This window comes from Halichoeres trimaculatus, unplaced genomic scaffold (assembly GCF_033239565.1).
Source record: "Halichoeres trimaculatus isolate MK-OKI-2021-1 unplaced genomic scaffold, fHalTri1.1 fHalTri1_scaffold_12, whole genome shotgun sequence".
NCBI lineage: Eukaryota > Metazoa > Chordata > Actinopteri > Labriformes > Labridae > Halichoeres > Halichoeres trimaculatus.
Window position 1 is genome coordinate 23,235,613 of NW_027437190.1, and position 25,455 is coordinate 23,261,067.

Genomic DNA, 25,455 nt, shown 5'->3' on the forward strand with positions numbered 1-25,455 from the left:
ACACACACACACACACACAGATGCTTTTAACTCTCAGTGGGCAGAAACTGTATCCACATGACACACTATCCTGGTTGTATATTTAGCCGTTAATAGTCCTACTGAGACTGTTTTCAAAGCGGCGTACCACCACTTACTGCATGTTTGTGAGAGGAAATGCACTCATAAGAGTTCGGGGTAAGATCCCAGAAGAGCGGAAAATATTTTACTATTAAGATGCTAGAAAAACATTTTTATGCTATAAACTATGATAATAAAAAAAAAATGTCCCTGTGTTGTGGTTAATGTGAGTCTTTTATTTCTTTACCACTGACTGAAGATTGCAGGAGGTATGATAATAGCAGAGCATAATATTTCCGATGCTAATCCTCAGGGTCCAGGAGCTCTGTGAGGAATCTCAGACCATTTGTCAGGGATGTGACACTGCTTCCCTTTGCCATAATGCATCAGAAGTATCATCTCCTGCCTCTGGACAGACTCTTTCAGCTCGATCTTCACTGGAACTATTCCAGCTTTATTCCCTGGTCACATTGAAGTCAATAAAAACCTTCCTGAGAGGCCAGCAAGGACTTTGACAGTATACTGTAATTTGGATGCGAAAACATGCAGGCGACCCCAGATGGTCCCATCAGAAATAAAAAGTAGATGTGTTCAGGTCGGGTGTTTGTCACAGCAAAGTTTGCTGAATTAATTTTAGGTTGCCTTTCTCATGATCCTGTTTGGCAGAAACCTCCCATCTGGCACCACACATATATTAGCAAACATTACGGGCTTCAGGTGTGACAGTGAAGGTCGAAGTCTTTGTAGAATCACAGCAGGATAAAGATGAGCTGAGGGGACCTTGACTTAACACAGTTTCTCAACTTCTGTACTTAAGTGGCGTTAAGTTGGACTTTGACTTTACCTCAAAAGTTCTGTTTACCACCTTTACATCTCAATTTTCAGTGGATGCATTTTGTGCATCAGCATTTATGGATCATATGTGAAGATCTTACATCAGTACTTTATCAGTAAGAGCAATTTAATTACATTTGCAATGGTTTCAACTCACCTGTCTGATGAAAGAAAAAAGCCTTTATTCTCTTAATTTTAAGGCGATTGATTTTGAGATTCTCAAGATCCTCTGAACTCATGAATCCATGTGTTTCATGACATCTAAGAATTTTCTTCTTGTTGCCTTGATTATTAACTTTGGCCCTCCAGGTGGAGGAGGATACAAAGACATCATCTCCTCAGGTCTATTACGATAAAACATTTGATCAGCTTTAAGTAAAAGTTAGTGCCTCTTAAATCACTGACACTTAAACACAGGTCTATTCTTGTAGGTCTTCCTAATCCAATAGGAAACAAAAGACAGCAGTCTGTGAAGAGGTCTGGTATTGTTTTTTTATAAACTTCGTGCAATACAGTGTTTAAGTTTATCACACATTTAGATAAACCATAATCATTTGTCTAGATATAGCTATTCTCAACTACATACTATTCATATTGCCCACATAAATGCTATCTGTGTGCAGTTTGATCACATTATTCTTTTCTCAAATGAAATCAAAGGAATGAAAAAGAGAAACAAAACATAGAGAATCTGGAAGCGTCTGGTTGTTAAGTTGTTTCTTCATTGTTTCATGTAGCTGTGTGTCCATGGTTTCCACCCGGATCTGCAGTCACTCCCGGGTCGGCTCAGCGGGAGGAGGGGTTTGGGAGGGGGTTATATGTGTTTACATTCTCATCAATATAAACAGATCAGAGTTCAGACTCAGCAGTCACAGGAGGGGAAGCACAGTGAAAAGAATCTTTGGGGAGGTTACGATGTTGTCTCTGTCTTTTTATTAGTTGAGTGATAAAGGAGGGGAGCACTGATCATGTGACCAAATATGGGCAGTTTGTTGGGTTGGGTGAAGGGAGGGCAGGGGATGTAATGGTGGCACAAAGAATGAAACCACCCACCACAAGTCCAGGAGGGATCAAAACACCTTTTCCAAACCTGCTCCAAAATGCACCTGAACAGTGGTCCCCAAAAACATATCTATCGACTTTACAAATATATGTATGCGTAAATTACAATGTACATGTTTTCAAAAGTTTCTCTTTGCAGTGTTTTTAAACCCTCAGAACCCACATATACATATTGTATTTTTTGCCATTGAAAATGGTGAGTTGCATGTCTCACTTTGGGACTCTTCATAGAAAAAGATGATGAAGTTCTTTCTCTTTTTTTTTCTTTTTTTTTTTTGCTCAGGCAGTAACTTGAACCTGAATCTGTACAAATGTGTTATTCTATATCATCTTTTTTTCTGCATCCTCCTGTCAGAGGTTTCTGTTAATGCCCAAGAACAAACATCTTCAACACGACTATAGCTACAAGTACTACTGTTAACACTGATTAGAATGGAAAGAAGACTAACGGAGGCCCATAGAAAAACTCAGACTCATAATAACAATGAAGTTTGACAATTTGCCTCAGTCACGCACATTATTGTTGCATTTTTTTCTGTATCAATATTGGAAGACAATTTACAGTATTCAAATCTGACTTCATGTTACAAATGGAAATCATATCATATGGTGTTAAAAAATAGTTATAATACAGGCCCTCATTCTCTCACAGATTGTGCACACTCATGCTTGACACCTTGACACAGTTACACATAGCTCACTGACAGTCCCAGCGGCTCTGCAAGCCGGAAGAAGTTCACAGTAAAAGTCGTTGAGATCTTAAACCAGAGTGAAAAAAACAAAAACATGAAAGTACTATTTTGATTCCAAACAATAGAGTTTGCAAATACGGCTAGTTTGTAATAACGCTAAGAGTAATCACAACAACAATTTGACACTAATGATGATCAGGCTAAATTAGCAGTTATATTGCACAAAAGAAAGGATGTGAAACATTTTCAGAATAGCCCAAGGTTAATTTTGTTTGATCATTAACAAAATAAATCATTTCTAGCACATTAAAATATCAAAATAGTTTTGTTGTTAAAGTTCATTGTTGTTGTTATTATCACTCTGTTATTACTCTTCTTCTTTTTGCTCTCGGTGAGGTTGAGTCGACTAAATAACAGTGAACATGGAGGGAGAGCTTCAGGTTTTCATTGCTACTTCGTGTTGAACCTCACAAACAAAGAGCTTTTCTCTATCTCCCCTCTTTGACTCCTACCCACTTGCCCTTCTCTCCTTCCTTTTACTCCCTTTCTCTACACAGGCGTTGTCTTCCTATTGAGGGTGTTAGAGTTACTCTCCCTGTCTCCCTTCAGCCTGTCCAGAGTCCCCATCCCTCGCTCTCTGTCCATTGTGGATGAGGTGAAGGGTGGAGGGCCTGAGCCCACAGAGTTGGGCATCTGCGCGTTGGAGTTGGAAGAGTTGGAAGGATTGTGTGACTTAAGTGAAGGTAGCGTACCGCTCATCATCACCCCACCTCCGCCACCGTCCTTTGGGAAGCAGTTGTGGAGCTGGTAGAGCGTCGCTCTGTCCACTGTTCCGTACATGGGCGGCAAACCCCCCAGCTTAGGGTCTCGGGACAACGTGTAGAGTGAGATGTCGCCTCCTGCCAAGGCTGTGTGCGAGCGAGAGTGGGGGTTTGGTAAAGTGGACACTGAAATGGGGCCCTGGGAGAGCAGTGCGGAGGGGGGCAGGCCGAAGTTCTTGCCCCCACCGCCCACAGGTGAGGGGTCTCGAGAGCGGGAGGGGTCTGTGGAACGGGACGAGGAGCGGGAGCGGCGGCGGAAGCGGTAGCTGGGCAGCCGGAGCATGGCGTGTGTGGTGCTCTTGAAAATGTCGGTGCGCGATCGGCAGCGAAGCTCCTTGTTCTTCTCAATGTAGATGTTGACAGCCAGCACCCCCACCATCTCAGCCATGATGAAGGACAGGCCTCCAAAATAAAAGGACCAACCGTAGGAGTACTGCCACTTCTTATCCTCATCCTTCTTAGGAGAGATGTCCCCCAGCGCAGCAGAGATGTACACAATCACACCAATTATGTTACTCAGACCTGAGAAAGCCCAGAAAAAGCCAGTATTTAAAAAAGAGATAAATAAACTCAGACAGACCAATGTGCAGGACTAATAAACAAATCTGCCTGACATGATGGCTTGTGACATTCACAGAAAAGGCATCTGCCAAGATGAGGGTTGAACGTAAAAAAAACTCTATTAAAGTGAGAGAATAGTCTAAACACAACCAGACACTGCAAACAAAACATAAAAGCCGCTGGCTGAGTAATATATTCCAGACCCCCTCACATATAGACACAAAGAGCGCATCCCATATTACCTGCAGCCACAAAGAGAATTCCTGCCCCTAGGATGATGTTCCTTTTGCTCTTATAGAAACGACTAGCAGCGATGCAGACCCCTCCCATCAGCAGCAGGATGGCACTGAGGATCGGGAAGATGTTGGAAGCCCTGACTACCCCTACACACAGGACAAAATAAAGATTATTAACAGTAAAAACTTGAAGTGATAATGGAAAAAAAGATGTTAGATTTCTGAGACAATATGTAACTGCTACAAGATTATAATGCTCAAGATTCTCACACAATCAAACCACATTTGTAATACAATATTGACTCTTTTCTAAAAAGCAAAAAAAAAAAAGTGTTGAACGCTAAGAAATATAAATGGAGTATAGCAGCAGCTCAGATAGGCCACAAACTTAAGCTCAACTCACAACACATCAGCTACTCCTCACACCAGCTGACAGCTCCACTGATTACATCTACCCCCCATAAAAACAGGCGCTCTACTTAAACTGCTTTAGTCTCTTTTTATGCTGTGTCTGATCTGACCAGTGTCATCTCTACTGTCATTGTTGCTTACTCTGTTCTTTACCTCTGGAGATCTTCATTGCTGCTCTGCCTGCCTTGGCATTTTATGTATGCACATGAAATAGAGGGAAAGTGTGCTCTTCCCACCTCAGGCTTTGGCATTCCTCTTAGGATCATGGAAGGGCAGGGAGCTCCCAGAACAGGGGCAGACTGCCATTAAATTCATTTGATAAGAGTGGTCCCAACTGTATCCTTCTTACCTTTTATAATTTTTCTACAAATATAAATAATGACTTGTTTACTGCTTATTGAGCAATTTGATCCAGGGTTTCATTCATGTACATCTAAATGCATTGGACACCACAAACAGACTTAAAATTTTAAATATAGGAGATTTTGTTTCTTTGTTTGTAGGTTTTACAAGGAGACTACAATTATTTCGAAATACCATAAGTCTTTCAATGTGTACCAACCGGCTTTTTACACACTGTGTTAACTTTGTTATCACTGACATACGAACAATGTGTTACTATCTCCTGCAATCTTTAGTATAAATTAGATGATTACAGCATAATCTTCAAGACAAAAAATACATGTAGGAATGAATAAGCAAATTTTAAAGGAAAAAATGAAAAAAAAAAAAAAATCATTTGGACCTGCATTTCCATTTTACATCCTCTCGCATCTTTTACAGAGAAGGAGACAGGCTTTATTACAGTTACCATAGCCTTTCAGTTGAGGGGCACTATGTCGTTTGGCTTCACTTATCTTGGTTATGGATAAAAAAAAAAAAAATCTTAGCTTAAGCTTATTCTCGCAAAAAAAGTGCTTATTGCTAACAAGGTGGAGGACGTCGTAGAGCCAATCACAAAAGAAAAAGAAGTATTAAAGATCATTTAATAATACTAATATATATATCTGCATTAATACTGTCAGTTAACATTAGTTTAAGTCTGATATGACAGAATAGTGTGTCTGTTATGGGCAGTCTTAGATGTTTTATGTAACATAATCTGCAGTTCAGAAGACTCAAAGAAACAAAGCTGGACTGTGTAGAGTTTGGGAAGACGTTCCCCTTCTCATCCAAGAAGCTTCATCATTTCTTTTTGAGTCCTTAGAATAACCATGATCTGGATGAAAGAGAATCCATATGGACTTAATCTGCAGTATCTTTTAATGCACTGTATTAAAAGTTCTTACTTTGTTTAGTTATGTGTGTAACAGTTTCATGGCTTGGGTAAATAAGTCTGTGCTATGTCTATACTGATTCTGGATCATGACCCCTGCTCTAAACAATCATCCCCAACACAGCTTCCCCAAATAATAATTCTCTATCCCTGCTACTGCCTTGTTAGAGCCCATTATGCAACAATGACCATCAGTGAAATATAAAAAAAAGTAACAAAACCTGAAATGTAAAAGGGTAACTGGTTGATAATGTAACAAAACTGCTGAGCCCAAACTGTTAAAAAAATATGTAATAAAACCCCAAATGTAACAAGATGCTGAGCTCAAAACATTATAACTTTTTGCCTAAAAAGTAACAACATTTTGTGTTGTTTTCAAGGGGCACCACCCAGTTTATAAAAATGAAGCCTTTGCAGAAATGCTTAAGTTGTTATATTGAGAAACTGCTCACTGAGGGGTGAATCTTTTGTCTAACTTGGCGGTTTAGAAGATATTAGGATCAGATTGTCCGGTTAGAGACACAGCTCAGCTTACGTGACCGATGGACCCCCGAACTGTAAGAAAGGAAACTCAAAGCCTCGTCAGATCCAATGTGGCTGTGTCATTGGATTGGCTTCATTTCACTGTATCGGAAACAGATGGGTAACGTCTGGGAGACTACGTCCATTTTGTAAAATCTATGGTTTTATTAATTTTTTCAACATTTTGGGCTCAGCACTTTTGTGAAATTATTGACTAGTTAAGATGTTTCGGGTTTTATTACTTTTTAAACATTATTATATTTCAGGTCATTGCAACATTTCGTGTCGTTGTTACAAATCAGACTCTAACATCCCTGCAAGAGGTTTGTATTTCATTAATATAAAAGGCAGCTGGATAACACAGGATTGTTTGCCTGTAGTATGACCACACTCAAGCAGAAACAGAGCAGTAAGAATGCAATAATAATAATAATAATAATAATAATAATAATAATAATAATAATAATAATAATAATAACAAATACAACCAGGTAATCTGTTTATTTCATACATAAAGTATGATTCTTGGGATGAATATTTGACTCTCATATTTATCTACAGGATCCTTTTTCCCATGTGGGCCTCAGTGTTTTTACCATTATGCCAACCAAGCGAACACACACCAACAAACACACACACACACACACACACACACACACGCGCACACATATTAACACTCCCCTCTCATCTACAACAACTAGGCCATGGGAGAGAAAATGCCACCTAAATGCCAACAAAATGCCTCTGCACCATAATAAACAGAAAGCAGGCTTTTCTTTATGTATGCACAGGCACACATGAAGCCTATCATAGAGCAGAAAGATATCACTGCAGGGCATTGAGCACAAACTAGGGCACCCCAGCTCCCCTCATTTTCAGCAACACACTGTCACATGTTTGTGTCTCACAGAGAGTCTTCTGAGGAATTACCAATAAAAATACAGTTTAAAAGTAATGAAGGGTTATTTACACTTTCTTTTTGACAGTTTCAAGTCTCCTCTCTCTTATTCATGAGACGGTTTCTCTCTCATTTATCATCCGTGCCAAGAAGTGGTCTTATTGACTTACGTAGGACGTACTCTGCCCCGTCGTGGTCAAAGTCTGCATCCTCTGGGAAGTGGTTGATCTGAGAACACACGCCTCTTTTTACTCCTGGGATATGAGAAGAGAAACAGGGGTGACCAGACACAACACAAGTCAAAATCTCAAAAATAATATTAAATAAATAAATAAAGAAGTGAGCAGCAGATATCCTCCTGAGGGAAAAACTGACTGAAATCTGAGCAACAGTCATGTCTTTGTTGGAAAGTCTCTTACTGAATCCTAGAATATGTTCCAAACACCAAGCATCAGAAAATTCACCGAAACATGACAAATAACACTCCCTCCACATTCATGTTAGTAACAACACACATGTTAAGTACATTTACACATGGAGATAGAAACATGTACACAAACACACAGGCAGACAGATAACTACCCGCCAGGTCTTGCATGTAGACAGACAGACGAACGGAGGGGAGCACGCACGATGATGACAGCACACCACTGTTGTTGATGGATGGACTGTGAGAGAGATGGATGGAGGTGAATGAATGAAGAGACACAGACGGAGGGAGAGACGGACAGATGTGGGGTGAGCTGGTCTCTTTCTCACAGCTCTTAAAACTCCACAGGTTGGTCTGTAAAGAAACAGATGGAGGTACAGAGGAGCAGGATGTCAGTTGAGCTACAAGGATCAGTTCTGTTGTCAGAAAAAAGGCTCAACAAACTTCAGCCTACTTTCAAGGTGCTAAGACATAAGAAGAAGTTGCATTTTTGGAAAATGTCCTCCAGTTTTGGATGAACATATTCACTTATTCTTCCTACAATGACTTCCTGCATGCAAAACATTATGTGCCCTGTGTGGATGTTTGTTTTGGCCATGTTAAGCAATTTCTACCATGTGAACTATCTGTAGTATGTGGGCTTGGAGTAGTGCACTGGTGCTAAGGTGTTGCACTATTTCCCTCGAGTATTTACGGTTATGTTTTTGGAGAAATATAAATCAAACTAAAACAATCTCCCATTCCTAATAAATGAAATGTGTTCATGCACCTGGCTCATTGCTGTTTGTGTGGAAGAAATAAGTCATTATGTAAATAAACCTGGCATGGGTCACTAGTCTGTGTAACAGAAAAACACTAATATCTACCTGAGGAGTACAAGTGCTGCAGCTCATCTGTGAGTGTAACAAGCAGATGCAAAGTACCACATGAACCAAATGTAGATGCAACCTTTATTTTTTAATAATTTGCCCTTTAAATACCAGTACAAATCTGTGCCAGAGACTTGTAACATCTTTGTGTTGGTTAATGGTGCAAACACTTCCTGCATCCTGAAGATAACCAAGCAGCACCTTTAAGCTCAGCCACACCTGACTTCATGACCAACACACCTGGGGGTGCTCAGATGGCCATCAGTAGGTATGGACAAGTACCAGTGACGGGTATCGATGTTGGGCCAATACCGGCCTTATTTCAAGGTATCAGTACCAGTGAAGGCTGCCGATGCCAGCAGCCGACACTCAAGGCAAAAAATCTTGAGTCAAGCAAGTCCTCCTGCCAGTCACAGAAGGTTTGACACTACGGCAAATGTACGTCAGGTCCTGTTCAGACAATATGAATGAACCAGAGAGTCACCAGTTAAACTCTTTCATTTTGCATCCATCCATTTTCTATACCGCTTATCCTGTCCACGGGTGAGTGGAGCCTATCTCAGCTGTCATTGGGCGAGAGGCGGGGTACACCCTAAACTTATCACCAGCCAATCGCAGGGCTGACACATAGACAGACAACCTCGGGACAATTTAGAGTGACCACTTAACCTGGTGAGCATGTTTTCAGACTGTGGGAGGAAGCCGGAGTACCCGGGGAGAACCCACGCATGCACGGGGAGAACATGCAAACTCCACACAGAAAGGCCTACCGGCCGAGGTGGGGATTTGAACGGGTAACCTTCTTGCTGTGAGGCTGCAGCGCTAACCGTTGTGCCACCGTGCAGCCCTCTTTCATTTTGCACTTAAGTTTATTTTGAAAAAAACACTAAACCTCTGACAGTTGTTAGTTTTATTTTGCACTTTTGTCAGTTTGTTGAAAACAGATTGTAAACTCAGAGAGAGGGGTTTGTGTTTTATTTATGACTTAATACCAAAGTGACTGTGCTGTCTTTTTTCACAATGATCTGTCACTGTTAAGTGAAATTTTATATATCAAAAGTACTAGGGGTATCAGTGAGTACTCAAGAGAGGGTTCGTGTACTGGTATCAATCCGGGAAAAAGTCGTATCAAACATCCCCTGCCATAAGTTTAAGTATTTCAGTATCTTAATGTAAGAAACTTCATCTATAGACAATAGAAAAAACACTTGAACTTAAATCTTAATAGCATGGAATCTACTGAGAAGACAGATAAGGTATGTAGTTCTGTGTCCACATGCGTCCATAACATTTTCAGGAGAGGGACTACAAGTGACAATTTGAATACATCAGATCTCAAAGCTCATCCGAATAACAGACAATTGCAGCGTTGGCTAGAAACAAATACTTAAGGGAAAAGCATAAGCAATTGAAACACTCTGAGATTCACTCATCAGATGTGGAACAAAAAGTAAAAACTCATTGATAAACTTCTGAAGGGCTGATAGTGAGGGTACATGACTGAGCCTGTGCCGTTCAAAGTTTTGTTTTTATAAATGTAAAAATAACACCAACCTCTCAAATCTGCCTGCTTTGTGAAAACTTAATGACAAATCCACTTAAAAACAATTAATATATTTAACACCATGGACCCTATAGTCTTTAAATCAACATTGACGCGTGAGGACTTGCCTCACTAAAGAGCTGACAGAACAGCTGGGCCAAACAAAAAGGCTGGAAACTTCTATCTACTGCCCATGAACGAAAAACCTACAAACACAATCTTTGACAGGTTATTCACAGCAGCCCCACCTTCAGTAAACCTGCAGAGGAGCTGGAGTGGAGGACAGGATGCATCTCGCATAATATGCCACCCGCCCACGGGCATAAATCTTTCAAAGCTAGGATGTCCTGCATTTCCACCCCAGCTACACCTCACTGCATCACTGCACGGCTACTGAGCATCTTTCTTAGCCCAATACTCCAAAGACATCAAGGATACTTGACCTCTAAGCCATGCCAAGACACTGACATCAGCTTTACTGCAGCACAGTGGGTGAGAAAAGACTGAAAGAGAGGAAGCTACGAGGAGGGGAAGAAGGAGAGGAACCAGAGAAAGATTAAATGTTTGGGGGGTGAGACAGAGGGGCAGCAAGTGGGAGACTGAAAGAGTGAGGCAATAGAGGTTGTGGGTGGGGGTGCACTGCAGCAGTGCTGCAAGGGCTGGAGCTTATCTCTAATTGGCTGCTTTGCTATCAGGAAGCTTGGAGATGAGGACAAATTAGCTTTGTACAATGACCAAGCACAGGATGGGCCTGAATGCTTTATTAGGGGAGCCAAGAGGTTTTCCTGGAGACTGAAGACTGAATGTGAGAAAAGGCACAGATCGCTAGCTCGCACCACCCCTTTGGCTGTAGCAGCTTCCCTGTTAACTCCATCCCAGCCTTTACTATGGAGTGTCAGCCAGGCAGTGTAATGTATAATGAATTAACAGCTTGTGTTGCAGCGACAAACTGAGGATTGAAAGATGGCCACTGCCAGTTTGTGTGGTTTCCTGCCAGTTGGAGTGACAGGACTGTGTGAGTCAGAGTGAATGTGAGCCTTTTGTTTCAGCCATTGAATTAAATGACCACAGACTGAATCAAACAGTGATTAATGGATTATTCTGAACAAGGGTTACGCTTCAGTATCATGTAACCATAGTCCAATTCTGCAAAATTGTTTCCCTTTTACCATAACATGGTCCAAAAACGCAGGTGGAGAGGGAAGATGTTGATGCCATCCGAATAACTGATATTACAGAAAAGCTGCAACATGCTAGTTGAAGCTTTGTGCTGCTTTAACAACAGAGGTTCAAGACTCTTTACTTCAGACTTAAGACTTCTGCTCTGTTTAGGTGATGAGTAAATTTAACTTGCAAAAAAAGGGTTTAGTTTAACAAAGTCCAATGGCTTCCCATTTATGTTCAGAAAGTTATTGATTCAATCAACAGCAATCTTGACTTTAAATGCTGAATTTCTGACGACGTTAAATATAAACAGCTATCTCAACACACATCAGACTTCATAACACCCTTTGCGCTGAAATGAACAACATCAACCAAAGCAACTCAACAACTCCAAACAGTCTTCCACAACAAGTCACAATCTCCTCCAACAACTTCCACCTTACCTTCCAGGCAGCATATCCTCCACAATCCAGAGTGTGTGAGCGCCCCAGGATCTTTCTTGTCCTTATTATGGGGATCATCCTGGGTGACGTTGGCTGTGCTATTGCAGATGAGGGCACGGGAGTACAGCCAGTAGTCCGTCCCTATTGCCACCGTCATCAGGCCGAAGGCAGCGAATGCCCCCACGGTGGTGAGGAGGATCTGGATCCCCTTCTCACACACCATGCCTTCAGAACACAAAGAGGAGGAGGAGAAAGGGAAAAAGGAAAGGGCAGAATGCGTGAAAGAGAAAAACAAAGAGAAAAAAAAACTTAAATATTGAGTTCAAAAACAAGAGTAAGCAGAGTTACTAAGCAGAAATGTGTTCACTTTCATTAGCGCGGCTTATTGATAAAGACAGAAAAAATTCAGGTGAGATGATGAGGGGCACGAGGAGGTGAAGCAGAGAGGGAGGACAAGGTGGATGTGGGAGGTGCGTTAGTGGTTGTGTGATGTGTCCTTGGAGGAAAGTTGGATGCCTCTGCTGACTCCGCTTAACAAGACTGAATTGATGTGAAACACAATAGATCACACCCTCCCACTCTCAATACACTCCATATTCATGACCCTGACACCATTCCCCCTCAGAATGAGTAGGGCTGGAGATGAATACACAAACACCTAACACACACGTACACACATGCACACACACACACACCAGCATACACAACATAGATCTCAAAGCCAATCACTTTATACGGTGCTGATGAATAGACCTGTTTTGATTATGATATCAGTAATAACTGCAATTCCTGCTTTGCAGCAGTCACTTCTCACCTGAAAATCAAAATAAAAGTGCAGCTCAAGCAGAGCATGTGATGTTAGTCTACACTAAAAAAATGACAGTGATTTGGGGTATTTCACTGTTGAAAGTCCCATTACTTGACCCATGATTTCTACACTTTGAAAGCAGTTTTCTAAGGAGTGATGCAGGCTGTGCAGGCCTCAAATCACTTGGTTTTACTGGATATATAATTTTTTCCCCACTGCTCCCCAACAACACAGCTTCCAGTTGTGCTTTGTTAGCACCATGAATTAAGTCTAGCAGCAACTTATGCCTTATAGCCTCATAAAAAGGCTGAGATCAGGTAGTTCATCTTGTGTGGAGGAAAGGAGGAAACAAAACTGCAGGGGTATCAGAAAATCACATCGTCATTCCCAGAATGTGGCTTATGTCAAAGCTATTATATTTGTAATGTTTGAAAGTCAAAAATCCAACCCTGGAAATGACTATGAGCACAGTATGAAGGCCACAGTTTTACTGTTAAACACACATGAATGCCTGAACTCACTGAAGCACCACTGCACAATTCAAAATGAGTTCACACTTACCTGACGGCGAGTTTCTATCCTTCGACTCAATTTTGAAATCTTTCTTTTCCTCGTCAGTGAAGAACGTGCTGTCCCCTCACTCCGGACAGCATCCATCGACTGTTTTCACCTGCTCCCCCTCTCTCCTTCTTGCACACACTTTTCTCTCTTTATCCTCTTTCTTTCTCTTCCTTCTTTCCTTCTTTCTTTCTCACTGGAGGGCTGTTGTTCGAGGGGGGTTGCAGCTGGGACAGTTGTCCTGCTCTCTGTTGGTACTCTGCTAGCAAGAAACTGGCAACATGGTCACTGCTCCACTGCAAAAAAAAAATTAGAAAGATTAGAGGGAGAAAGAGGAATTATCATTCAAGGCAACATAAACACACATGAATGTAAAGAGACAACTAAATAATACAAGATGAAGAAATGATGAAACTAAAGTTCCTCGAGTGGCTGATTATGCCTGGCAAACTCATCCCCCATAAGGCCCTTTTGGCTGCCTTTGGAGGTTTCTGTTTTGCAGAGCTCAGACTAATATTTTGGCTTATTGTCTACTGCACTGAAAGACCATCCAAGAAGTCTGTGCTCCAGCATATTAGATTACTGACAATCTAGCACTATATCAGTTACTGCCAATGCTAGCTCTAATTAGCAACTATCTGTTTCTGCGCTCACCGTACTGTATTTTTTGAACGCAGATTTGTGGAACAGCTCCCCTTACAAACACACAAAAACATACACACTTTTAAGGTGTTTTGTTGTTAAGGTTTTTACGTGTTTCTGACTAAAATATCTTTACTACTAGTACAGATGATGTGATGCAATGTGAAGCAGATGTTCATGGTCCTCAGAGGCTAAATCGCAGGAGTCTTTGAAATGTGGGGACGTTAAGTTTTCCGTAGCACCAACTTTATCATGATATTCTTAACCTCAAGAGACAGGTTGGATTATTGGCCGTGTCACCGTTAATTTAGATACAGAAATACACGTCAGCTTTGGGATGAATCAGAACAACTTTGGTTTGGATATCCCTTCATGTCTTCTACTCTGTAAAAAGATGATAAACTTGTGTAATGTAATACCTGCTTGAAATACAATCGTAAGTGCTGTTAGTTTATTCTAGCACTTTGCTAAACACCCATTTGTGTTTTCCAGCAGCCTCATAGAGCTGCTAGCATGGTTGAAGCCTCCAGTCTTGTGCTTTAGAACCACTTGAAAGGCTGATCTGGTTAAAAGTGCTCTAGATACTTTCCTGCATACTGACTTACAGAATCATCTGTACTATTTAATCTACAGATGCTTTATTTCAGAGCTATAAAACCATATTTTAGAGAGCTTAATATAGATTAGCATAATTACAGAAGTGAGTGTTGCAGGCTAAAGACAGACTGACTCCAGAGCGAGTTGTGCTGCATCTAGCCTGAATAAGAGGAGCAAGAGGGGGAGGCAGAGAGGACCAACCCGACATTGTTACCATAGCAACATTGAATTCCAAAGTCTGGATCAGCATAGAGCGAAAGAGGGAGGGGGGAGAGGAGAGGAGAGGGGCAGGCAAGAGATAGAGGGAGGAAGCAGCAGAGAGTAAAGCAGAGAAGAGAGGAAAGATGGGAGAGAAGTGAGGAGGAATACTTCAGATCAGTAACAGAAGTGTTGACTGAGATGCAGACAAACAGACCGACTGACCAACCAGTGTGGCCATGCTCTATCAATAGATATGTGTATGACTGCAGTGACATAGATGCTCCCAGACACACAGGCACGTGAATCGAGACAGCAACAAGATCAAGAAGCAGACCTTCTTCTTGGTGCTTTTTCTTGATGAATTAAGGAGAAATGCACGGCTGCGACAAGGCTTCACACATTACTCAACAAACATTATTAAGCAGACATAATGCAGTGCAGTCAAGTTTTTTAATATTTGATGATGCAATATGGCACCATGATCAAAATAGGTTACATCCTGTTAGCATTGTGAGAACCACAACAGAGCTACCTCAATGCAGAATTAGGGATGGAAGGAGTGACAATGTGTTGAGCATGTTTGCGTGTGTTTTAAGCGTGTGCAGATTTTCTCTCAAGTGCATCTAAGGATGGGTCTAGTCCGATCTTATTGAATCCCAGTAATGTTCCTCTCAGCTCCCCTCAGTTAGTCAGCCTCGAATCTCTGCGTTCAGGCTCCTTATTATGTAAACTGTCAAAGACACCACGGCACTGTGGCTTATTTACACATTGTGGGTTCATATGTGCAGATAAACCAGCGGATGTGATCATGCATATGTGTGTGTGTGTGTGTGTGTGTGTACATGTGTGTCAGTGTGTAGCCTGACCTTCCAACCCTATCAACATACTGCCTTTCCCGGAGGAAAATGTGTGTCCAGAAGGGATTACGCTATCTCAAAGGCCTGAAAACGCAGCAGTGTGTGCGCATATGTGTGTGTGTGTGTGTGTGTGTGTGTGTGTGTGTGTGTGTGTGTGTGTGTGTGTGTGTGTGTGTGTGTGTGTGTGTGTGTGTGTGTGTGTGTGTGTGTGTGTTTGGTTTTTTGACTCCAGTATTTAATGAATGACCTTAACAATACCCTACTAAGTTATTCCCTCTAGCTAAAGGTCCCCTGTGTAGGAGATCATCATTGTCATTTAATTATCCGTAATTTCTATTTTCCACCAATAATTAAGAAAGAGGGGACTGACTTGAACAAGCGCAGGAGAGCGTGAAGGAACAAGAGGGCACAGAAAAAGGAGCAGAGTTAATGTAACTGGGGAGACCAAGGAACTGCACGAAACAATGAGAAAGAAAGAGAAAATCAAAGAAACCAAATGATGTGATGTAAAGATAGAGTAGTGCAGCTCCTGTTGGACGGGGAAAGGTTTTCACGTTTTCTTCTATTACTCCAACCTTCTTTTGCAAAAGAGTCACTAGAAGCTTCAGACACTGAACAGATGCTCTTTCCCTTAAACTTTTGTATCATGTGAAGTCAAAAGTGTTTTAATGTGATGACTGGCTGTATGGAGGTGTTTCTTGTAAAGTGCACAAAGAAATATTTTTTTATTTTCACCTGTTGAAATGATCAGATTTCATTTATCTGTCTTTAATTGAAACTGAAATTGAGACTGTTAGTGGGCACTGCTTTTATTACAAGTGACAGCTATAGGATTCTGCGTGGTAAAGAAGGCTCTCACCTGAAATGCTGGTCTGTATGCATCACCCAGATTAAAGCTGATATTGTTCCCTCTTATTTTTCTTTCTTTGTCTTTTTTCTTTTAACTTTTTTTTCAACCAAAATAAGTTTGGTGGACATTCTGCAGCCTACTATGTACAGTTTTATTTATTAAGAGAAGGTAAGTTAAAGTTTGCTTTGAATCAGGGCCTATGCACTAAACACTTTAAAGTTCCTATGAGGAACTTTTGGACAGTGCATATTTTGGCGCCCCCCTGTGGACAAAGCAGCACCTCTAGCGTCCTTGTTGATCTTATCTTGTAAACAGTGTAAGTTGGTTAAGGTTAAGGTTAGCTAGGGTTGGCTAACAGCATAAGCCATGGTAAGGGATCGATGGAGTGTAAAACCACGGTGTAAATATGTTAACAAAGGCTGTTTCTGTAGCATGCTGTTTATCACCTCATCTGACTCTTACCCTGCAGCAGTGGTTTGAGCATTGAAAATTACAGCGCAGAAATCATCAGTCTTGTCACTCATGGTCCAGTTGCTTACATAGGTAATTAAGACTCATCATTATTAATGTCAGGCTATTTCATCTTCAGCATCTCCAGCTTCACACCCCCCCCCCCCCCCCCCCTCCCCCCCATCAGGGTACTACAAGGCACCAACCCTTCTAACCACGTAGGACTTTTCCTTTTCTGTTTAAGATTAAATAAACTCAACTTATCACAGGTTCTTTGTGACTTTTTAGTGAATCAAATGTCAGGGTTAAAAAGAAATCATGTTCCTCAAACCCAGCTCTGTTCGGGGGAATGCAAAACACAGATATTACTTTTCATCCGCACATAAATGCCACCAGCTTCTTAATGAAGACAGGGTCCAATGTGACAAATAACTTAAAAAAAAGCATCTTTGTTTTGTGGCCATCCATAGTGAAGTAACTCTAGCAGAAATAGGGGTGGATAAAATTATCAATAAATCGATGCACCGCAATATTTCCTCGCCCAACTCAATATGGATTCAGCAAATCCTCTGAATTGATTCATCTCCTGACAAGTGGTTGGGGGCTGTGTGTGTTATTCGTGTTGTATGGACGAGGGCAACACAAGATCAAACAACACCAAAATGGCAGCCAAAGCAGCAGCAGCGTAACGCCAGTTCCTTCAGTTTTAAAGTCTAACGTTTAGGTTGTTTTATTGCTCCAAAATGTGGGGTAACATACCACATATGTTCCCATGGGCATGAAAACCGGAAATGGAAGCATTTAAATCAATATTGAATCGAATCACAACCTAAAGAATCAAAATCGAAATTGAATCAAATCGTGAGGTTCTTAGCAATATCCAGCCCTAAGGAAAAGACACTGTGCTCTTACAAGTAACATCTTTGGCTGTGAATGCATGTCTGTTTACAGGTCTTAGAAAATTCCAGAATTTTGTGAGAAATTCGTTTGGGTGTTTGTGTGTTCAGAAAGATAGAGATGCATGAAGTCTTATAAATCTCATGTAAAATGAAGTCACTAAAATCATAGCATTGGAGAGAGAGTTCAGGGTTAACAGATCCCTGCAATGAACGACTACTCTGATTGTTGACTGGACATGAGTTATTGAAATGACTGATCAAAGAACCAGGAAGTGAATTGCAAAATGAGTTAATGGCTGTTGGGAAGCTGTCAACTTTTACCTGAACTCCACTTTTTAAAACTCTGTTAAACATGCCATTAAAGATCTTAATTCAAGTCATATTTTGGCCTTTATCATTACTAGTAGGGGCATCATTGGCCAAGCGATTTAAGCAGCAACCCCCCCTTAGGCTGTGATCCTTGTTGTGGCAGTCCAGAGGTTTAAAATCATCTGTCAGTACAAAAAATGTCTGCAACTGTCTGCAGCTCATTTGTGAGGGATGTCAAATTGTCTTGTGACCAAATAATGCATTAACTTCAATTTTTTTAACTGTCCAGTTTGAGTCTGACAGTGGTAAAGGAGTGCAATTAAATAAATCAGCTCAGTTCTTTTAAACAGCTCTGTGAAGTGCGTCATTATTTTCATCAATTAAAGGTTCCCTTCACTTCACTCAGTAATTGTCACTCCCAGTGGCAAAAAAAAATTGGAAGGACCTGTGAAGAATATGGAACAGTTATAGATTTAGTTCTAGACTAATTAAATAAATGTGGTTCTTTTTTGTTTCTTTTCCTCACAGTTCAATGACCCTGGCCATAAAAGCATTATAATATGTTTGCAGCAATCATGTGACCCTGAGCCAGGGGCCAGATAGCTATAGCAAGATATACTGCAGTAACCAATGCCAGGGCTTAGCTGTATGAGCTCACTGCTAGAGGGACCATCACAGGGACAGACCCTCACTTGAAGGAAACTTTAATTGTAATCAGATCTATCTGTGTGGCTCAATCACAGAATGACAGTACACATCATATAAAATATACACTCACCCATTGGCTCCAATAAGCAGCCATAAATCACACAGGGGATTTGAATTTTGTAGCAGCTGCTCCATTAGCTATTCATTGCATAAATCAACTACCAAACTGCTTGTTGAATAAAATATGACGTCCTTTAATAAGTTTTTCCACACATGTGGTGAGCAGGGGTCCTGTGTGAGCCTGTAGGAATATTTTCAGTGTGAGACTCACAAAAACAATCTTAAGCTACAGTTGGGAGTCTTGGAGAAAAAAAGGGGATTGAAAATTACATGAGCTAATGCTTGACCAGAAGGAAAAAAATGAACTGGGCCTACTTGTGATGACAGCTCTAAAAATACAAGCAGCGTATTCTATTCTGAGTGCTCAGCAGTCAACATTAAGAAAACATGGCTGAATATCCAGAGCAGTGAGTTTTGGTTGCGGAGATGATTTGTCTACTTAATCATAAGGAACGGCTGCACACCTGAGCTCGTAGCTGAGTTATCCCACAGCTGGCACGCACACACACACACACACACACACAGACGTACATCTCTACACATTTACATGCATGCAAGCACTGACACACGCGCAGGTGCACAGAAAAACATCAACACGAGAAAAAAAAAACTTGGCATGAGAGCACATGTGCAGCCTCAAACCCCAACAACTGTCAGAAAGATGATTATAAAATCATAAAGTAGGTCATTTTAAAAAAGGCACTTCTAAGAGTAGCAGAATTTCCATTAAGACCATGTGAGGAGTCCTCACACCACGTCTCCATTTCTCTGCCCGTCTGAACAGAACAGCCAGAGGAGAAAGTGACAGAAACACCTTGGTTTAAGAGGCTCCTAAAATAAACTGTCTAAGGATGACCTGATGCTCATGAACCCTGTAAGATATGCTTTAATACACACAGCTGCACTTGTGTTTACTCTCTCACTAAGTAAAGTCTTTTATGTCATCTAAATCAAGACCAAGCGCTGACTGTTAATCCAGGCAGATCAATGTGGTCTGTTTATAAAACAAGGTGAAGTGCAACAGATACAACAGGAAACAATGAATTGTAGCAATAAAAAAAATTGCACAATTAAAAAACCAGCAAACCATTGAAAACTGGAGCTGGAATCAGTAGTACAACTTTTTTTTGTTGTTTACATTTATGAAACACTTTTCAAGAACGTGAATATTTATCTGTGCATAGCTAAGCTAAGGTGAGCTAGCTGCCATCTGGTTTCATTGTCCTTGGTTGGGCGAAGTGACTTCCAGTGGCCTGTTGATCCAGCTCAGTGTACCTAAACCATACTTTGGAACCGGCTGGTTTATAACCTGAGTTGAATGTTTGGTTGCACTAAGGAACAAACAAAAAAAAGCCTCTGTGTCTCCTTCTCCAAGTGATCTGATCTTTCAAAATGATGCCTTGACATTTTGTGTTTTATGGAATAGACCATACATATAAAGGAGTCAAGGTAAGATTTAAGACATACCTTGTGAAATTGGAACTATGAACTTTCTCATCTGGTGCAACCCATCAAATATTCTTCAAGACTCAGGAACCAGCTAACTAGCCATGTTTTACTGCTATATATGGCTTCCAATGCAACATAAATCACATGTGAGGAGATGATACATGAAAGCGAGGTAATCTACGCTCCCACGCTCAACTATATTTACCTTGCCAGTTTGGTGAAGTGGCGTTTGTCAATAAGACTCTGTGTAACCAGAACCACAAGCAGAAGACAATGATGGGTTTTCTCATGTGGTGTGGATGACACATACTTTCAACGTCATGTTAGTAAGTCAGCTACATGTATACTGTTTTTGAAGTACTTTTGGTCCACTCTTGTCTTGCCTCCTTCAATTCCATTGAAAGCATTTTTCTTTAGGCTTCCATAAATATCATAATAATATTTTAATAGTAACTTTTTAGGCCATGTGAGGTAAATATATCATGATAGCCCGCACAGTTGCAATCTTTCATTTTAAAAATCAGTTTTGAAGGATTTTTTCTTACTCCAACTCTGAATCAGTGATGTGGTTTTTTTTCAACCACTTTTAACCTCATCCTCAATCTTTTCATAGCTGCGTCCAACAACAACTGACCAATTCCTTCTGGGACCTCTGGTCTTTAAGTGCAGAAGTGTTAAAAACTTCCATAAGTGTCTTCTTCAGGCTGTCACCTGAAATACAGCCATTTAAAAAGGCTCATTTTTATAGCAAAAAAAAACATGTTTGAAGCCCTTTTTAAAGGGAAGTTTTGGTCTGATTAGCTCATTGCTCTATCCGCATACACTGTACAGATATGGGTTTTATATAATTTGGGGCACAGGTGACTGGCTGGTAGCGAGGAAACCAAAGACCTATCTATACCCCAACTCTTTGCCCCTTAAAGTTAGGCTGACGTCAAAACTTGTCTTGGAAAACAATTAAAGTCATGATTACGACCATATTTCACAGAGTCAATGAGTTTAAAGCTGGCTTTGAGTGAAGAGGTTTTTTTTTTTTTTTCAGATTAAAAATTGTAATAAAATCTTAAATATCCCCTCTAAATTTTACAGTGACAACAAACCATTAAAAATGATACACACAACCTTGTCTTATATACTCTGAAGCCACTAAAGCTTAGTTGTGGATCTTGGTCACTCAAATTGTTTCAGTTCCTTAAAAGCAGTGGAGATGCAGATGAGAGCATGTGATGAAAACAGATCTGAGACTCTCTCCCACACACCTCTAGCCTGTTGTGATAACTGAAGAGGCTTTGGGCACAGGTCTCACATTTAGACCTCCAGTCCAGTGTGCACACTCGCCTCTCAACCATTACTGCGCTGTGCTCTGCTGCCACATGTTTACACTGCACGCCTCTGCTCAGACACATTACCTACAATACATCACTGACACAATACAGTTCAATCACAGGCTCTCACATGCCGGCTCTCAGAGGCAGCGCTAACTTGAGTGAAGCACTTAAAAACACCACGCTGGAGGTTAATTGATGCGGGGGGCACAGCCACTGAGACAGGAGTCAATTAGAGAGCTTTGGATAAAAGCGCTGTGTGCTGGAATCATGAGCAATGTGTTTACTGAATCAGCAGTGACCTGAGTTTCAATTTTAGTCCATTAGGTTCAATCATGGGTTAAATTTTACAATAAATATATGGAAATCTGGCTAACAGATACTGATGCAGAGATCCAACAATACACAGCTATTGAATTAAACTGAGAAACAGTGTGTATTGACCCTGTTTAGATCATATTTAAATAGATGCTGTATTTCCCTTCTTAGCAACAGCTGCAGAGGAGAGGGAGCACAGTAAAACCATACTGTGGCCTATCAAGACATATGTAGCAAAGCCATTGATCCTCTCAACAATAGCTACATGACAGATGTGATGATGTTTGCAGAACTGCTTCTTCTTAGAGAGATGAACATTGAGAGGAACAGGAACAGAACTGACCACCAAAAGAAGGGCAAAATTGCACAACAAAAGGATACAGAAGTTTGCTTCTGAAAGTTCTGGAGCGCTTGTGTCTATTAAATGATTATTATTTGGACAGCACTGAAAAACAACTACAGTCTGTGTGGGCTTCACACCAGTATTGACTGCAATGAGTCACCTCGCAGCGTAAACAGCAGATCTCAGCACCGGCTGAGGGGTTTTTGAAAGTATTCCAAAATCTACTGAGACGACCATCAAGGCCAAGCACACATCACACACATAGTACAGACGGTGTTTACTAAGAGGGAGGAGGAGGAGGGGCTGAGGGGGCGTGGTCAACAGATGGAGGGGGCATACACACCTCCATGAAAGATTCACTAATCAGAGGTGGAAAAGTGAGCAGGGCTGTGATGCCAAAAGTGTAACTTTACTTGCTTGATGTGTCATTCCACAAAAACTTAACCTTACATAACCTTAAAGATGCAACAATGTGTCAGCTTCCACTTTTACACATAAACCTGCAGGTATTCTTTTAAACCACAGTAAATGATTCAAATGAAAACTCTTTCTCAAAATGCGGCTACTGAGTTGTGCAGAATAGCATTAGTTGTCATTCACAATTATCTGGCCACTAACTGCAATGACCTGCATGGTGAAGCCATCACTTCACTTATGAGTACTGTGATGTAAATGTGAAAAGTTCAACATAATCTGTGTGTGCTGCCCACATTCAGCAACAGCCAAACAAATTATACATCACAGTCACTAAAGAGCAGGAACTGATGGACACTTTATTTACATAAAGAGAGAGATAGCACCCCTCCTGAGGAAATGTAGCCCTCAAATCACAGGCTGAGCTTAATGGACGGAGTATCTCGAACTGTAAGTGAACATACTTTGACGTTAAGAAACATATGGATTAAATCAGGAGGGGAATCTTTACAGTTGTACTAGTTGTGGGCTGCAGCTTAAGTTAGAAAAGCTATTACGCACTATCAGTGCACAGGTAGACAAACTCCTGGATGCTGCAGTCCTTACTCCTTTAGCATTTCTGTCAGCACATCTTATCCCACCTCTGGCCCAGCTGTGATCTGAGCTGCAGTATAAAAAAAAAACTGAATGATTGATTCTGATGCCAGATGTTTGGTGCCCCTTTACCTCTGAACGTGTGAGAGCACAGGGCTCAGGTTGGCCAGTGAGAGGAGACAGTGGGTTGCATAGAAAACGACACTCATAAGATGACATGATGATGAGGATGATGATGTTGATGTGACTCAGGTCCAACATGAAGCTAAGACGCTGGCCCTGCTCTGTGAGGAGTCCAGCAGCAGAAAAGAAGAAGCTGTGCAGACATACAGGCTCAGAGATCAGGGGCTGAGCGCGTGCAGAGCTCGAGTAGTGATGCAGACTGCGGTGCATTCATTAATAGAGGAAGCTACACACATCAGGCTGCCTGCAGAGGCTACGCGGTGGAAAATGGACGCCTAGCATCAAGCGGCCGGTACAGAGTAACTCAGTAGACTGAGACACAGATTACAGATGAGGACTCAATCACACACACAAGTCCTGACAATGGGACCATTTCATCTCATACAGCATATTTCAGTTCCACGCCTGCAGTAAAGGTGCAGGGACAGCCTTAACCGAGCTATTATAAGGCTTTCATTTGCATAATAGACATTGCAGACGCTAATTATAGGCCCTGGGAAAAAGTGGGAAAATAATCATTCAGTATTTAATCAGAGAGGATGTACAAGATTGAGAATTATTATCATTTCTGTTTAATTAATCCCCCCAGTCCACACTGTTAGTAGTGGACTAAGTTACAGGCAACGTGAAACAGATCAATGTGGCGTGTAAATTACACAGGATGCACGGTGATCCGTTCAGCTGAAAAGTACAACAACAGTGACACAGTGTAATTATGATCATTAGACACAAAACAAGCTGGTGGAGGTCTTACCTGCAGGCTTTTGATCTCACAAATTCGGTGCGCGTCGCACTCCCATAGAGGAGGAGATGGAGGGAAAAAAAGAAGATAGGGGGTGGACGGTGGATGGGCTGAATAACGGGTCGATCGAGGCACAAAAAAATAAATAATAGGAAAAGGGATGTTGGGAGTTGATAGTAATAAAAAGCACGCGAGGGACAGACTTCTCTGTGATAAAATAAATCCAAACCAGCCACTTACTGAAGAGACTTGACCGTGTATTAAAACGGGCTAATAGAAAACACGTCACTGAACACGGATTTGTCTACAGAGGATGTGGCCGCTGCTTGTGTGTACTCGGGGAGAATGTGTCCCCTCCTCCCCTCCTTCCCCCTCCCCTCCGGTTGGACGAGCGCTCGCTCCTGTCTGCTCCTCTATCTAAATTTCTCCCACACGGAGCGCGCGACGCAAGCAACTTGTCGCATCCCACCAAAAAAAGAGCTCGTGGCTGAAGTGAGCGATGACGAATAAAGTCAGAATCGACATGAAATCTGCTACAGTGTGTTGCGCTACGGGCTCACGAGGGAGCTTTAACCCCTCACCCACCTCCCCTCCCCTCTCCCCCTTTCTCTCTCCTCTCTCATATTGAGGAAATTGGTCTGGATGTGCTTATTGGAGCGTGTGCCGCGCGCGCAGGGGGCTGCGCGTTTGTAAGTAGCCTATTAGCCATGACCAGGTTATACAGTATGTGCGCGTGTGTATGTGTTATTGATGCGGATGTATATGTTGTTTTTGCAGGAGAGCCATCGATAGAGCGCCAGTGAGACACGTTGGCTCAGTGGTGGTGATGATGATGATGATGATGGCCGCGCTGGTAGTTCTGGGAAATGCAGCACGAGCGTAACCCTGCAGAGAGAAAGAGAGGGAGGCGTTAAATCATGGAGTCAGATAGCCACAGGTCAATATTTACGTGTCTTCATCAAAAGAGATTTAGTAATAATTGTGATAATTGACTATTACTTTCGTACTCAATTTTTTTGCAACGACTTTATGGATGAGTGTTTGTAATAGGGACTGGATGACGTCATCACAGATCTATAAAAATGGAGCTGAGCCGCTGGTGGCACACAGCAGTCAGGATGCACAAAACTAAGTGGACAATGACCTTCAATAGCTTTAAAAATGGCTTTACTGCCCACTTCACCTCTCTCTCACTCTCCCTCTCTCTCTCTCTGTCTCTCACAGACACACACACACACACACACACACACACACACACACACACACACACACACACACACACACACACACACACAGCAGGGTGAGGGAGAGCTGCAGAGAACTAAT

The 25,455-nt window shown here is 41.5% G+C and overlaps 1 protein-coding gene across 1 annotated transcript; it reads right to left on the bottom strand.

Moving 5' to 3' along the window:
• Positions 1 to 1,378: 1,378 nt before the first annotated feature.
• On the bottom strand, positions 1,379 to 24,492 carry cacng8b (calcium channel, voltage-dependent, gamma subunit 8b). The gene is made up of 6 exons (XM_074682745.1): positions 24,142 to 24,492; positions 13,192 to 13,484; positions 11,823 to 12,047; positions 7,544 to 7,627; positions 4,273 to 4,413; positions 1,379 to 3,991 (listed from the first exon to the last, which is right to left on the bottom strand). The coding sequence occupies exons 3-6, from the start codon at positions 12,043 to 12,045 to the stop codon at positions 3,198 to 3,200; spliced, it is 1,242 nt and encodes a 413-aa protein (XP_074538846.1). The 5' UTR covers positions 12,046 to 12,047; positions 13,192 to 13,484; positions 24,142 to 24,492; the 3' UTR covers positions 1,379 to 3,197.
• Positions 24,493 to 25,455: the final 963 nt, after the last annotated feature.